Below are 16,985 nucleotides of genomic sequence, written 5' to 3'. Positions count from 1 at the left end.
TTGTTTTCTGAAATCGCCCAAAGTTTCCTCGTGAGGCAACTTCGGAAAACGAAGTGCCGCAAGTGCCATCCCGCTGCGATTTTTCATTATAGCCGGCTGGAAGGTAGGGGAAGGCAGTTCGGGTAGATTGTCGCCCTGAAGAAGAGGCAATTTTTCGCCGGGGCGACTAATCTCCCCGAATCTGCCCGTGTGTCCTTACCCTTAACGTTTTGGTGTGGTTAACTTACCTCTTCTACAGGTCTGCTGTATAAACTTTCAGTTAAAAACAGCTCTATGGCAGTAGAGTTTTTGATACCTTTGTGTTCTTGCTTGATCCTGTGGCAGTAGGAATTCTGGTCAGGGCATTGTTTCCCTGGCAGCTCTGATGTTAAGGGGATAATCTGTGGGCTCATACAGCAGCCTTATATTATCAGTAGACTCTCCAAAGCCAAATATTAAGAGTATTGATTGTTTATTAAATGTGGAAGAGCCACACGCCATCTTCTGTTAGACTCTCCTGGGCAAGAACATATTGCTTTATTTGCTGACGCAAAAAATATACATCCCCAGTGTTCTTTTTAGTTCTGTGTTTGAACTTTCTAGAAAGCAAGCACAGGGTTGTTTAACACTAGAAATGAGCTGCAGCACAAACATGATACAAGTGTGTTAGCATTCCTTTGGAAACAAAGCCAAGTAACGTCATTTCTGTATTCTCCAATTCCGGGAAGAATAACAAAAATTATAGCCCCATGCATAAATGCACTTAAGCAGTCATTTTTCCTCTCTTTATATTTTCAGCCTCCCACCCCACTGTAGGGCAACATTTTGTGACTGCCCCCCTTAGATTGGGACACAGATGTGGTTGTAAAAGTTGGCTTTCTTTAGTTCTATGGCATCCAAAACAGTAAGAATTTACCCCACATTTCTCAAAACACCCCCCCCATATTATTCATATTTTTTTCCATACAGAGACACACGATTCCTCAGATTGAGAGGAAACCATGATAATTCATGAAAAATCGCGATGAAAGCCAATTTTTAACACTAAGACAGAATAGTAAGTCCAATAGAAAAAAAAAACCAAATCATAAAGGGGAGGATATACTCATAGTTCACGCAGACTATAGGTGCATGTGTATAAAATAACCGCAAGTTATGAGTTTTCCTCCAAAAAATAAAGCAAAAAGTAGTAGAAATTAGAAGTACATTGCATGTGAAGGCCTAATGCGTTTCGTGCCTGTTGGGGCACTTACTTATTGAGTAAGTGCCCCAACAGGCACGAAGCGCAAGGAAAACTCACAACTTTTTGCGGTTGTTTTAGGAAACCATGATAGTCTGCCTCGGACTATCAAAGACCGTTTCCCCACCCACCAGTCTAGGCTGGCAAACAACCCTTCCCTTGTTGAAATAATGGATTCTGGGACTTGGAAGTGCTTCTGATTTACATAATGAGTGTAGCAGCGACTCTCTGGAAGCAGAGGGATTGCAAATGACAGAATCACTTCACCATGGCAGAAGATGATGGGAGGGGTATTTGTTATAACAGGTGAGTTAGTGATGGGGCGCTACCAAAAAAAAAATGTAAAGTTTGAATAATGGAATGTTGCAAAAGTGCCTCCTAAGATGGCACTTGGAAATGGGCAATAAAAGGAGTTTTCTGGCAGACAGAGGCAGCGCTGAGATAAAATCTTTTGAGCTGAAAGTAATAAAAATAAAACCGTGCTGAAATTTCCTTGAATAGATGCTAACAGCGGTTTCTGCTGCAGACGTGACATTTGCTCCAATAGAAGTGTTTGGGCTCGGCTTGAGTAAATGACACAGGCTTTGATGAGGGAAGAGTCTGTTATGTGGTCATTCCTCGCCATGTGGTTTTCCCCCAACATTTCTTTGCTGTGGAGAATGTATTACAAGAATTTCTGGGGAAAAAAAAAACAAAACAGATTTTTGTTGTAAGGCTTTACTGTACCATCCGGCAGGCAAATAACCCCTCCCTGAGCAAGCAGAGTTCTAAAGCCAACGGCTGTACATTCTATTCCTGTTCAATTTGGGTGCCTGCCCCCCCATTCTCTAATGTGGTGTGTGTGAGTCAAGTCTTATTAAAGCTTGTGTTATGGTCTTGCCACAGGGCTGCAGCTTTAGAACAATTCAAATCCCTTGGGGCGGAGCCGCTGGAAGTGGATCTGAAGGAATCTGGAGAAGGCCAAGGTGGTTACGCAAAGGAAATGTCCAAGGAATTCATTGAAGCCGAAATGAAGCTCTTTGCTAAACAGTGTCAAGACGTGGACATCATTGTCACAACTGCTCTCATTCCTGGTAGGGCTTGTAATCTACATTCATGGTAACTGACCAAAGATGCTTTTCTGCATTGTTCACACAGCAATATGCAATGTTTATTATATTATATATCTCAAAATATAAAATGCTGAATAGCTTTATATCCAATATGCTCTGTAGCGTGCCCATCTTAGACTGTGGTAGCAGTTCGAAACTAATTAACCCTTGCTAATTATGTGTACTTCAAAGGAAGCTGTTTCAAAAGGCTGAGGGGTAAACACAGCAATATATATATTTATATAAAAGAGCAAAAACATAATTTATAGGACTAGTGATCATTTGCTGGCAGCACTACAATATGTAAGTAGTTAATATAACAAATCCGCTTGGAGATTAAAGGTGCCAAGACCCAAGTACACATAAAGCATTGTTAAAGCAGAGGAAGGAAAGGAAAATTTGTTTTCCTTCTCTTTCCTGACAATAAATGGTAAATGTTCATCGATCAATCTCCCTTCTAATATGTTCTTAATTATAGCTGGGAAAATAGTCTTATTGTAAAAAAGGCTCTTTATTTATTTACCCTGGGTAACTGCTTTTCCACATACAGGCAAAAGATCCCCAATTCTGTTCCGTAAGGACATGATTGAATTGATGAAGGAAGGTTCCGTTGTGGTTGACTTGGCTGCCGAGGCTGGAGGAAACATTGAAACCACTAAACCAGGAGAACTTTATGTACACAAGGTATTTGTTCGGTTTTGTTGATTATCTCAAAAACTGGGCAGGACCCTGCGTAGGAACAAATGTACCCCTATTGCAAAATAAAAGGGTATTATAAGTCAGGAAGGAAAGGCATGAGGCCACAGGGTGAAGGCTTTTATGCAGGTCACAAAACTAAAAGGTAGCTACTAACATATTCCGTTCTATAGGGGGAGGTGGATATTGTTTAATGAGATACACAACACTTTTATTTTTTTTACATTATCAGGAGAATACACTAGTCACTACATTTTTGTCTTTTGATTGTGTTAAAGGAGAAACAAAGCTTAACTAAAGAAGTAGATAGAAATGTTGTACATTATGTTTTGGGTTTCTGTACCAACCCAAGGCAACCACAGCCCTTTAGCAGTAAAGATCTGTGTCTCCAAAGATGCCCCAGTAGCTCCCCATCTTCTTTTCTGCAGATTCACTGCACATGCTCTGTGCTGCTGCCACTTACTGAGCTTAGGGACCCACTTACAATATACAGTACACATAGAATAGATTGTCACAATATAAGGCCGATTAGTAATTAATACACACAATTACTACATGGCAGCACAGAAACCAGTGCAATTAGCATCAGAATTTAATAATCAGCCCTGTAGCATCAGCTTATATTACAGGGGAAGCTCATTTTCTGCTGGATAATTAGTGACGAGCCCTAAGCTTAGCTTCTCAACAGCTGCTCAGAGCCCACTGAGCATGTGAGTGTCACAGACACTTTCCAAGATGGTGACCCCCTGTGACAAGTTTGAAGTCCTGGATCATTGCTGCTATTGACAAGCTGAAACTTTAGGCTGGTGCAATAAGTTCAGTATATAAAATGTAGCATTTTTAGCCATCTTGATTTTTATGGTTTAGTTCTCCTTTAATGACATCTCTGAGCAATTTTGCAGGTCGGATCAGCATAATCTAGATAAGTAAAAAAATATTTATTCATATACCATTTGTGTCCCAAAGTTTTGTTCCTCATTGGGACCGTTATCAAGATATATATCCATAATATATTTTTTTGTTCTGTTCAATCTAAAGTAATCTTGTGTGTGCCTGCCTTTAATGCATCTTCCTTTATTTTCAGGGTGTGACTCACGTTGGGTATACTGACATCCCCAGCAGAATGGCCACTCAGGCGAGCACACTCTACTCCAACAATATCACCAAACTTCTGAAGGCCATCAGCCCAGATAAGGATCATTTCTACTATGATATAAAGGATGATTTTGACTATGGTACTATGGATCACGTCATCAGAGGAACTGTAGTTATGAAGGTAGATTTAAATTTTATCTATTGGTCTTAATGGTTCCTAGATTTTTAGTAGTTGGGCATCTTGAATGTCTAAATTCCTGCTAGACTCTTAGTTACAGGTAATACCCATTCACTTTGTTGGTTGGCTTTCTATCTGTATTGTATTGGCCACGACTTTTAGGTAGGTGTGTGAAGTTGGTTAATTTGCCTGCTGTGATTCTGAGTAATGCAGTAAATGAACTGTTCTACTTTGTCAGGTAAACCATAGCATCCAAACAGGTAGCGTTTCTTGGTCAGCTTTTTGAAAACAAACATGTGAGTGGTTGCTATGTGTTACTAGATGCTTTCAAACTTAAAGGGGTCGTTCACCGTTGCGATAACTTTAAGTATGATGTAGAGAGTGATATTCCGAGACAATTTGCCATTGGTTTACATTTTTTATTTAAGTTGATTGAGTTATTTAGCAGCACTGCAGTTTCAGTGATCTGGTTGCTAGGGTCCAAATTACCCAGGCAACCATGCATTGATTTGATTAAGAAGAGGACCCGGACAGAAAGATGAGAAATAAAAAGTAGCAATAACAAATACATTTGTAGCTTTACAGAGAATTTGTTTTATAGATGGGGTCACAGACACCTATTTGAAAGCTGGAAAGAGTCAGAAGAAGAAGGCAAATAATGCAAAATCTATAGAAAATAAATAATGAAGATTGCTTACAACTAGCCATTCCATAACATACTAAAAGCTAACTTAAAGGTGAACCCCCCCTTTTAGGACATTTTATCACATTACCCCAAAAATGCCATATCTTCTATTGCTTAACTTCGCCTTTCAGGAACATCCTGAAGACGGCCCCAGTTAAGGAGCTATTTTTCAAAATGAAGTCCTTGGAGTGTGGCTTGTTTGTGTATATATATATATATATATATATATATATATATATATATATATATATATATATATATATATATATATATATATATATATATATATATATATATATATATATATATATATACGTATTCGTCCCTTTTATAAAATGTATAATTAAACCATAGAATTCTTAATGAATCAGATGAAAATTGAGCATAGGACTGGCCAGATATGGGATGACTTTGACGTAGTTGGCCAGCTTAAATATATTGCAATATATGGACAAACAATCCCTGTGTTGTTTAAAGGGTAAGGCATTTTTCAGTAGCAGTATGCACAAAATGTCGCTGTCTTAAATATATTGATAATGGGTTGAGTGCAGAGGAATCTTGTATTTGTCTATATATATATATATATCAGTTTTGATTGGTAGGCTACCAGTTAGAAATGAATGCAACGATTGGTTGCCATGGTCAACTGCACCTGTGGAAGCTAATACCTAACTGGTTGGGCACGGATTAGCTAATTTTTGATTGGTTGGTAAGAACAAATGCACTTGGGTAGCTTAGCTCTTCCTTGTGTTATTACAAATTCATTCTTTATGAAAAGTATTTGCTTATTTGGCTTATTACTGTGGATTCCAGAGCATTCCCTTTAGATGAGCAAGTTAGCAGTGAAAATGCGAACAAGGGTTTATTATCAGCAGAAATTTAGTTTGGGACTCCTTAAAAAGGTGCATATGTCTTTCTATTTTTATGCAGAATAGTCTATTGAAGAGCTTTTATTGGGGGGGGGGGGGAAATGAGTGAATTGTGTAATGTTGCTAGGCCACACCTTGCTCTTAATAAGAAGAGATGTAGGAGTTTCTAAGTTGTAGCCAGAACTAGAAATGAAAGTAATAAAAGCATATGTTAATTATACATGTACCCATGGCCAATACCATCATATTCACTGCAGATATAAGCTAAAAATAGAGACATAATACCCTTTTATTGGCAGGTTATTTAAGATTATGAATTTTTTTTTTCTAGGATGGTAAAGTCATTTTCCCTGCACCACCTCCAAATAAGATCCCTCAGGGAACCCCTGTGAAGCAGAAATCTGTCTCTGAACTGGAAGCTGAAAAGGTGGCGGCCGTTTCACCTTTTAGAAAGACAATGAATGGTGCTGCTGCCTATACAGCAGGTAAGAGTGATTCTTTCTTTACACACATTTCTCTTGCTTTTTTAATGAAGGATCACCCTTTATAAAGGATGTGGAATAAAAGTAACACGGTTTGCACCTGTGCTGGCAACCCATAACCGTAATAAGATAACAGTTTTCATCACAGACAAGTGACTGTTAAATACAACTAGCTGGTTGGTTTCTCTGGGTTACTAGACATACTGCAGAACCTGCTACTTTCATTGTATTACCCGACCCTTGGAATATGATGCTGTTCTGTGTGACAAGGTGAAACATTTAGGTGGCAGATGATCGCTGCAATACCTACATAGACTATATGGAGAATATATGTACAGGCACGTGAACCATATGAGATATCCGGCAAGCCCATCATTTGTCCAACGCCAACACCTGGATCCATTGGATCCAGCCTCTTGTCACATGACCCTATTAGTGATGTGTGGGTCGATAGAAACTCGACCCTTTTCCGACCCTGGAGAACCGGCATCCAACCCTCACCCGCTGCTCGTTCCTACTTATATACCCACGTCCGACCCCCTATGATGTCACGGAAGAGGGTGGGGCATGCTGGAGCAAGCATATAAAAAAAGAGTGCATCTACGCAGAAGTGGCGCACTAGAAGTTCATGGGGTGGACAGAGGCCAAAGTTCAGCCCGCAAACTTAGTGTGGAAGTCGACCCGAACCCACCTGTTCCACTTACTTTGGGTCGGACCCGTTCATTACTAATCCCTGTCTATCTACTGCTAGAATAAGTATTTGCTTTTATTCCTCCAATGTTATCTTTTGTTTTGGGCTTTGGATTCAAAAACATGTTCACTTCATTTAGATCTAGAGCTCATATTGTTCTTTGTATCATTTATTTATAAAAAGCAACAAATGACTACAATACATACAATAATTTTTTACAATGTAAAATTTACATTAGGCAGGACTAGAAGGACTAATAAAAGTGTATATTGCTCTTCTGCTGTCTTAAAATATTTATTGTCTATATATATTTGTTTGCTAGGCCTGGGCACCCTCCTCAGTCTGGGCATCGCATCACCCCATTCTGCCTTCACTCAGATGGTGACAACCTTTGGATTGGCTGGAATTGTTGGTTACCACACAGTATGGGGAGTCACTCCTGCTCTACATTCACCTCTTATGTCTGTGACTAATGCCATCTCAGGTAATAAGCCTTTTCCTCTTTGTCCTCTTAATAATGGGTTCTTTTTATTTAATACGATTTTATCTGTTTACCTCTAGCATCTTCTAATTGGTGCCGTGTGTCTTTTAACAACAGATCCAGAGATGTAGCTTGAATGATCTTTTTGTATGTTCAAACAGGGACATTGTAGCGTAGTGCATAAAGGACATATATCGGACAACTTTTTGATACATATGCCATATTTACTTGGTTTCCACTGGGTTGTGTGCATATTTATGAATCCCCACTTACTTTCCTAGGTCCCTTGCCTGCCAAAGTTTAGATTTCTAGAAAGGTTTTTTTTTTTTTTTGCTTTTTTTTTTTTATTATTTTTTACCATTGCTACTAATTGTTAATTATGCTAATTACTTGTGTGGTGTTCCAGGGCGTTGCACTCATTGATTATGCTTGACAAAGGGGTCTTAGCCCAAAAACGTTGCACTTCCGCAGTAAACCTTGCATTGGCTTGTCCCTGCTTGCACCTATCTTTTTGGCCAGTGAATTTCTTTCCCTTAGTATTGGGAGGTAGCCGATCCCTCATTTACTGTACACCGGGGATTCATTTGTCGGAGAGCCAGGGGGTGCTAGCGTGTATCTGCATTCCACAATGAGGTACATCCCCATCTGTAATGGTCACTCTATCAGCAATTTGACATGTAGGGACCCATAGGGTTAATGTGTACCTATGGCATTAAATCCCTACACATCCTGATCTCCATAGTTGCTGGGCAGATGCCCATGTAGCTAGTTGTAATTTACATATCCGAGTTATTGGCCAAAAGGTGTTGTGACCACTTCCTGTCACACTTTGGTATAGTGAGTAAGAAGGGGTGGATCTTCCTCTTTGGCTTCTGGTTGCTGATTCAGCTAGATGTTTCCAGGGAGCCTGGGTACACCAAGGCCCAGTAAAGCCATTCTGCCCTAGAGGGACCTGAACCTCTAGTGTTTAAGTCAGGGAGCAGGGACCCAGTGAAAGGGGCTAGTGAGTTTCCATTTCTTCCACTTTACGAAGGCCCAGCCTTAGGTGTTAAGAGTCAAATGTAACCCATGCTCTTGCATACTAGCTGGTTGTTTACCCCGTTAGCCCAAAATCGTGTTACAGACATTTAAATACAATAGCAGTGTTTTTTGTTGTTGTGTTTTCCTAATACGGATGCACCGAATCCACTATTTTGGATTCGGCCGAACCCCTGAATCCTTTGAGAGAGATTTTGCTGAATACCGAACCTAATTCTAATTTGCATATGAAAATTAGGGGTGGGAAGGGGGACACATTTTTTACTTCCTTGTTTTGTGGCAAAAAGTCACACGATTTCCCTCCCCGCCCCTAATTTGCATATACAAATTAGGATTCGGATTCGCTTCGGCCGGGCAGAAGGATTCCGAATCCTGCTGAAAAAGGCCAAATCCCAAACCAAAACCTGGATTTGGTGCATCCCTAGTTTCTAATGATCGTAAGAGTGTGAGAATGTGAGTGTGAGAATGTCTCCCATTTTGGGTTATGTAATGTTCAGAACTGAATTGTGCAACACTTGGGAATTTGGCTTTGTTTGTTTGAACTACCCTAGGCCTCGCTCCTTACTCACTGACATCATATGTAGCTGTGGTGTGGGTAAATGTTCTCATTTTTTGGGTTGTGCTGCAATGGCTGCACATGTCCCTGCTGGTTTCTGTTTTATGGACTTCTTCATATTTCCCCAATTTTTTTCATATTCTCCCAATACATGATAGCCCATTTCCAGTCCCAAATGGCAAAGCTCTTCATGCCAAGCATGATTTTTGGATGCTTTATTACTAAGTACAGGTCAATGACGTCTGTCTCGCTTTGATCACTGTGCAGTGTAACATTGCATATACAACAGAGATTACTTATACACCAGTTATGGACATGGGCCTTTAGAACCACAATCAGGCAGCTTGTTGCGTTACATCTTTTCAGATGGCAGAGCAGCTTGCCAAAATATGTGCAAATAAAGGTAACAGTCAGGAGTTCTTTAGCCAAATGTGGTCCAGGGCCACTTCTATCTTGCGGAACTTGGGCTCCTAGGTTCCATTCCAACCTGAAAGGAATTGGCATGTTCTCCCTGTTGTTGTGTGGGTTTCTGTGTAATCCAGTTTCCTCCCACACGCAAGGGTGTTTAATTGGCTCTTGATAAAATTGTCTGTAGTGTGCAAATACAATAGGGGTGTTAGATTGTAACACTGAGGCAAGGACCAGTGTTGGACAATACATGATCTGTCTAAAGTGCTTTGGAATTTTTTAGATCTGTATTAATAAAGAATAATACAAAGCAGTAATAAAACACTGCAGATACCATTGCCTTAAGGGCTCTTTCTCACGAGCGTTTTTACCTGCGCTCCCCTGCGTTCCGTTTTTCGGCGTTCAGCCGTAGGGGAGCGCAGGAATAGACGTATTTCATTTTTTCAAATGGGGCTGTACTCACACAGGCGCATGTAGGCGCCGAACGCAGGAAAAATGCAGCATGTTGCGTCTCAACCTGCGTTCGGCGCCTACATGCGACTGTGTGAGTACAGCCCCATTTGAAAAAAATGAAATGCGTCTATTCCTGCGCTCCCCTGCGGCTGAACGCCGAAAAACGGAACGCAGGGGAGCGCAGGTAAAAACGCTCGTGAGTAAGAGCCCTTAATCAGTAGTTACCAGACCTCTTCAATTGGTGGCACAACCTTTGTTCAGAGTCCCCCATAGCTCATAACATGGTTACAAGTATAGCAGTGTTTCTTGGGGGGGGGGGGTGAATAAATCAGCTTTGCAACCAATTAATTGCTTTGGAAACATTCATGCAAATGTATTATAATAACAAAGTTTCTACTGTAGGAATTGAATAATCATCAATCTTTAGACGCATGTATGCACCAAACACAGGTGATATGCAACATTCTGCATCCCACCTGTGTTTGGCGCTTACATGCGTCTGTGTGAGTACAGCCGCCTTCACAATAATTCAGTGCGTCTACACCTGCGCTCTTCTGCGACTCCCCTACAGGGTAGTGCAGCAAAAACCACCAGTGTGTAAGAGCCCTAAGGGCTGACATGGCGGATTTCGCTGCGAAATCAATCGTATTGCCGCCAAAATGTGTATTCATGCTAGAGCCAACACAAGGCTACCGGACTCAAACAGAGCAGAGGATTCAGCTAGCGGTCAGGGGCTGAAATTGCAGATTTTATGCCCTTTTACACAGGAAAATCCACTGGAGCAAAGTGATGAATTAGCGTTTCCCTTGCGGCTGAACGCAGAAAAACCGAACGCAGGGGAGCGCAGCTTCAACCGCTCGTCAGTAAGAGCCCTTAAAAATAAAAAATGGAATTATTAAATGAGTTAGCAACCTAAAAATAGACTGTTTTACTATAGCAGTTACTTTAATTACAGTTTTTTTTCAATTAATCTGAGTCTCAAGAAGCAATTTGTGATCTTAACAGCCTTTATTTGGCTCAGATGATTCAGAAGTTCTGCTAATTAGTTTCTGCAAAGAGGATCATTAAATCTATTTCATATGAAAAAAAAAAAAAAGGCCTCATGTACATTTCTATGAAGTTTAACTGTGTGATGTTTGTGGTTTCTATGTTTACGGAGACTTGTTTTCAGAAGTTAAAATGTAAATTTGGATCAGTTTAATGTCATAAAAGCTACAGATTAGTAGGTTTTTTTCCGGAGGCAATTAAAGATATTGAATGTTCCAGCAGCACTGTTTTCTAATGATCACATTGCACAAATCTAAGAAATCAAATCTGCCATTTTTTTTTTTCTATAAGCTTTATAGACTTGACTTGAGTGTGAGATTTAACCTCTTTATTCTTATTTCCTGCAGGTCTGACAGCCGTGGGAGGACTGGCCCTCATGGGGGGAAGTTATCTGCCCACCAACACACATGAGCTGCTGGCCGTCCTCGCAGCGTTTGTGTCTTCCATTAACATTGCAGGTACGATGAAAGAGTTGCATTTATACATTTAGGAGTAGGTATAAGATAAAAAAGAAAACACAATGTCTAAGGGTAGGGCTACATGGATGTTTTTGGCGCAATCGGACGCTTTGTCGCATGCGACAGAAATAAGGTGAGAGAAATTTCAGATGCGTTGATCCGACACGAGTGTCGGATGCAGACGCAACAACTTTTGGCGACTTCATCCAACATCATCTCATTTCTGTCGCAGCGCGTGTCTGATTGCGCCACAAACATCCATGTAGTCCTACCCTAAAAAGCTGCCATATGAAAGAATATTATGTTTATGTAATATTACAGTTTGCAAAAGGCAACCTAATTTATGCAGATTTGTTTTGGAAGTATGTTAAAGGGGAACTATGGCGAAAATAAAAATTTCCTAATATAAGCTTTATCATACTGAAATAAGAAACTTTCTAAATACAGGTATAGGATCCCTTATCCGGAAACCCGATATCCAGAAAGCTCCGAATTACAGAATGGCTGTCTCCCATAGACTCCATTTTCTCCAAATAGTCCAAATTTTTGAAAATGATTTCCTTTTTCTCTGTAATAATAAAACAGTACCTTGTACTTGATCCCAACTAAGATATAATTTATCCTTATTGGAAGCAACACCAGCCTATTGGGTTAAATTTCTAGTAGACTTAAGGCATGAAGTCCCAAATTACGGAAAGATCCGTTATCCGGAAAACCCCAGGTCCCGAGCATTTTGGACAGGTCCCATACCTGTACAATCAATTAAAAGTTATGTATTGTTTCTGAAATAATCAAGTTCATCTTCACTATTCCTCTCTCAGCATCTGTTTCTCTTCATTCTGTCTTCATGCAGCAGTTGGGTGTCAGATGAATGATCCAATATATCTTAAAAGGGGGCTCCTTTTACATAGAAGATGTATTAGAGCTCACTCTATTAAACTCACCAAACATCATGTCTCTCTACATGCAGAATTTGTGCAAAAGGCAGTTATTTTGTTAGATTGTGTTTGTACTGGAATCGGTTATTTAAGTGAGTTCTAATACATCTGCTAGTATATATATGTATGAGGAAGCTTATATTAAATTTTCATTTTTGCGACACTTTAACTTAATTTAAATAACCCTTGATTTAATAAGAATCTCTTGTGCCCTGGTAGACCAGATGGTGCCAAAATCCAGCAGGCAAGAGCATTTTCACACAGTAATGTTGTTTTCTGCCAACTGATAGAACACGATTTGTGACAAATGTATTTTTTTTTTTGAGAGAAAAGGAAGCAGAAAAGTTTTGCAGTTATTTGAACCAAATACAGATAATTGATGCAATGGGGCACTTTCACTTTACCTTAAAGGGGTGATTCACCTTTAAGCTAATTTTTAGTTTGTTATAGAATGGCTAATTCTAAGCAACTTTTCAATTGGCCTTCGTTTTTTTCTTTTTTATGGTTTTTTAATTATTTTCCCTTTTCTTCAGATACTTTCCAGCTTTCAAATGGGGGGGTCACTGACCCCATCTAAAACCAAATGCTTTTTAAAGCTACAAATGTATTTATGTTGCTACTTTTTAGTACTTCTCTTTCTATTCAGATCCTCTCCTATTCATATTCCAGTCTCTTATTCAAATCGATGCATGGTTGCTAGGGGAATTTAGACCCTAGCAACCAGATTGCTGCAATTGCCAACTGGAGAGCTGCTGATTAAAAAGCTAAATAACTCAAAAACCATAAATAATAATAAAATGAAAACCAATTGCAAACTGTCTCAGAATATCACTCTCTGCACCATTTTAAGGGGGTTATTTATCAAGCTCTGAATATCTGATTATCAAATAATTTGTAGTCTTTGGTGGAAAAAAAAAAACTATAAATTTTTCGAGATTTATTAAAGTCCGATGGTCTAAAAACTCAGAATCCGTAACCCCAGCATCTAAAAGCTCTCGAGGTCCTGTATAAGTCAATGGGGAAGGTCCCAGCGTCTCTGCTGATGTCCGTACCGTTATCCGATGAGTTTGTGGTTTCTGCGCAAAAACCACAGAAAACGTAAGATTTTTTTCGTCTTTTTTTGTGCAAAAGCCACAAACAATTCTGAGTTTTCGGGGAAAGCTCAGAAGTTTACCCGACCCTATTTTTTTCGGGCTTTTTTTCTTCATAAATAAGGTCCATTCGGGCAATCGGAGTTGCTTGGATTTCTAACTTAGAAATACTGAGATAAATTCGGACCTTGCTAAATAACCTCCTAAAAGTTCATTTAAAGGTGAACAACCCCTTTGATTCAGATGGAATTAATGCATCAGAACCTGCTGTAGTCCTGCAGGAAAGGCTCTAAATGAGTTCCCTTTTTTCGTGATGAGTTGCTTTGAAACTCCCTGGTAAAATAACTCTCATGCTGGTTAGATCCACCGTGAGAACACACGCTTTATGTTTATACTAACTTTATATATATATATATATATATATATATATATATATATATATATATATATATATATATATATATATATATATATATATATATATATATATATATATATATATATATATATATATATATATATATAGTAACAAAAAACCGCACTCACAGGACTTAAAAAAAAAAAGCCGCAAAGGCTGTGATTTATTGATCCGACGTTTCGGCTACAACTCTAGCCGTCATAGATATATAGATATAGAGAAAGGCATAAGGAACGCACAACCATGTATCCATATTCACCCTGGGTGCCAGTCAAAGTTTAAATAGTAGAATTGCAGCAGACGACGGCACTCCTAGGAATTTGACCAAAACAGCTGTATTATGAATCAAAAGTGAGGTTTAATACATCCTACGTTTCGGTTCCTAACCGGAACCTTCGTCAGGGAAGCAAACAGTGCAGTACACGTGAAAAACATTTAAAGTAAATTTAAATTACTTAATTTACTTAAATTTAAGTATTTAAATGTTTTTCACGTGTACTGCACTGTTTGCTTCCCTGACGAAGGTTCCGGTTAGGAACCGAAACGTAGGATGTATTAAACCTCACTTTTGATTCATAATACAGCTGTTTTGGTCAAATTCCTAGGAGTGCCGTCGTCTGCTGCAATTCTATATATATATATATATATATATATATATATATATATATATATATATATATATATATATATATATATATATATATATATATATATATATATATATATATATATATATATATATATATATATAGGAATTGTTCAAAGGGTACAGAGTTGTTCAGATTAGGAATTAGTACGGGTGTGCTCAAATCATAAAGAAAGAAAAAAAGAAATGTTGCTGGCATCCTTATAAAAATTCCTAACTAATCAATCCAACATGAAAACGATGTGAGGTTAATTATGTCCTTGCCAAGATATTGCTTACCCCTTACTCACTGTCTTTGTGTAAGTAATTCTTTAAATGGTTGTCACAAACAGAGCCAAGCTGATCTATTGTGCAAATCTAAAGCAGAAGTGTTGCGAGAAGCTGCTTTTAGCAGTGCTCGGCTGTAGATGAAATGGATTTAGGTGTAAGCCAAGGACATATAAAACGATTAGGTGATCAAAGTGATAATTCGGAAAAAGATACAAACTGGTTTGTCTTGCTTATATTATATAAAGCAGAGAAATGCCCTCCAGGTATAGGAAAAACTACAATGCTGTGTATCAGCAGCCCTCTCACAGCCCTGGGGATGTGCATTAAATCTCCTGTCTTGGTTTTCTGACACTACAGAAGAAATTGTGTATTGTAGGTACAGGAATAGGAACCGATATCCGGAAAGCTCTGCATTACAAAAAGTTCATCTCGCATAGACTCCAGTTTATCCAAATAATCCACATTTTTGCAAATTATTTTAGTTTTCTCCATAATAATAAAACCGTACAGGTATGAGACCCGTAATCCGGAAATTAAGGAAAGGTCATCTCCCATAGACTCCATTTTATGCAAATAATCCACAATTTTACAAATCATTTGGGTTTTCTCTATAATAATAAAACTGTACAGGTAAGGGATCCGTAATCCCCAAATCCGATCAAGGAAAGACTGTCTCCCGTAGACTCCATTTTATCCAAATAATCTAAATTTTTACAAATTATTTTCGCTATAATAATAAACCCGTACAGGTATGGGATCTGTAATCCGGAAACCCGAATTAAGGAAAGGTCGTCTCCCATAGACTATTTTATCCAAACAATCCAAGTTTTTAAAAATTATTTATTTTTCTCTCTAAAAATAAACAAGTACATGTACTATTTATGTCTGGCCTTGTTTACAAAAGTGTAACATAGATTGATTTCAACCCAAGGTAAACTTTTCTCCAATAGTAACCTGACCGAACATCTTAATGTCGCCACCAGCAAAATTACGTATTGGCTAAAGTATGTGTTAACTGATTAAAATGCTGCAGATGCAGAAACATATGCTGTAAAGACATTAATGCAGGCCAGCCTCCTAGCACTGAGGGATAATGCTTCTGTTTGAGTTTAGGGAAGGCATTAAAGATATTGGGGCTCATTTAGAAACACTGGGCAATTTGCCCATGGGCAGTAACGCATAGCAACCAATCACTAAATAGCTTTTTTTTTTCCAGCCAGCTGCATGTGGAACAATATAAGCCTACATTTGATTGGTTGCTATGAGTTACTGCCCAGTGCAAATTTGCCCAGTGTTTATAAATGATCCCCATTGTATTTTCTTTGTAGAAACTTGTGAGTAGCCCTTCTAGTGAAAATGGCTCCTTTTTCAACATGCAATGAGTAGGGCTTGTGCTGAACATAATTTTTCCTTTTGTTTTAATCATGCAAAGCCTGCATTTTTTTTTTTTCAAATTTCTTGAGCTAAACAAGGAAAATGAAGCTATTCCCTTGATAATCCCCTGAATAATGGAATTCTGTTCATCTGTGAGCCAAAACAGGCTCAACAAAGGGTGAAGGTAGGGGGTGTTTATACAGAGCTCAATATCTCAACTTTAAAAAAAAATATTAAAATTTAGACAGACATGTCAAATGCCTCTGTGCAACACTTAAGTAAAAAAATATTTAAAGGGGGTTCAGCTTTAAGTTAACCTTTAGTATAGTATAGAATGGCTAAGTCTAAACAACTTTTCAATTGGTCATAATTCTTTTTTTTTATTGTTTTTGAAATATTTGCCGCTGTCGTCGTCTTCTTCTGACTCTTACAACTTTCAAATGGGGGTCACTGACCCCATCTAAAAACAAATGCCCAGTAAGGCTACAACTGTATTGTTATTACTACTTTTGACAACTCTTATATCTATTCAGGTCCTCTCCTATTCATATGCCAGGGTCTTATTTAAATCAATGCATGGCTGTTTTTGGTCCCTAGCAACCTGATTTCTGAAATTGCAAACTGGAGAGCTGCTGAATAAAAAGCTAAAGAAAGCAAAAACCACAAATAATAAAAGATTTAAAATATTAAAACTAATTGCAAATTGTCTCAGAAAATCACTCTCTACATCATACTAAAAGTTAACGCAAAAGTGAACAACCCCTTTAACTCTGCCTAGAAATTGAGGGCCTTTATCTCTGA

General features: G+C 38.6%; 1 protein-coding gene across 1 annotated transcript in view; it reads left to right on the top strand.

The window, feature by feature from the left end:
- nnt.S (nicotinamide nucleotide transhydrogenase S homeolog) overlaps positions 1 to 16,985 on the top strand; it is a 75,021-nt gene that overhangs the window by 25,745 nt on the left and 32,291 nt on the right. The window contains exons 7-12 of the mRNA XM_018244497.2: positions 2,105 to 2,292; positions 2,861 to 2,994; positions 4,091 to 4,282; positions 6,165 to 6,318; positions 7,329 to 7,490; positions 11,337 to 11,447. Coding sequence (XP_018099986.1) covers positions 2,105 to 2,292; positions 2,861 to 2,994; positions 4,091 to 4,282; positions 6,165 to 6,318; positions 7,329 to 7,490; positions 11,337 to 11,447 — 941 coding nt within the window. The remainder of the gene's footprint in view (positions 1 to 2,104; positions 2,293 to 2,860; positions 2,995 to 4,090; positions 4,283 to 6,164; positions 6,319 to 7,328; positions 7,491 to 11,336; positions 11,448 to 16,985) is intronic.

The sequence above is a fragment of the Xenopus laevis genome, chromosome 1S (genome assembly GCF_017654675.1).
Source record: "Xenopus laevis strain J_2021 chromosome 1S, Xenopus_laevis_v10.1, whole genome shotgun sequence".
NCBI classification, from domain to species: Eukaryota; Metazoa; Chordata; class Amphibia; order Anura; family Pipidae; genus Xenopus; species Xenopus laevis.
Note: the sequence above shows the minus strand (reverse complement) of the source record. Positions and strands in the feature narration are given on the sequence as shown.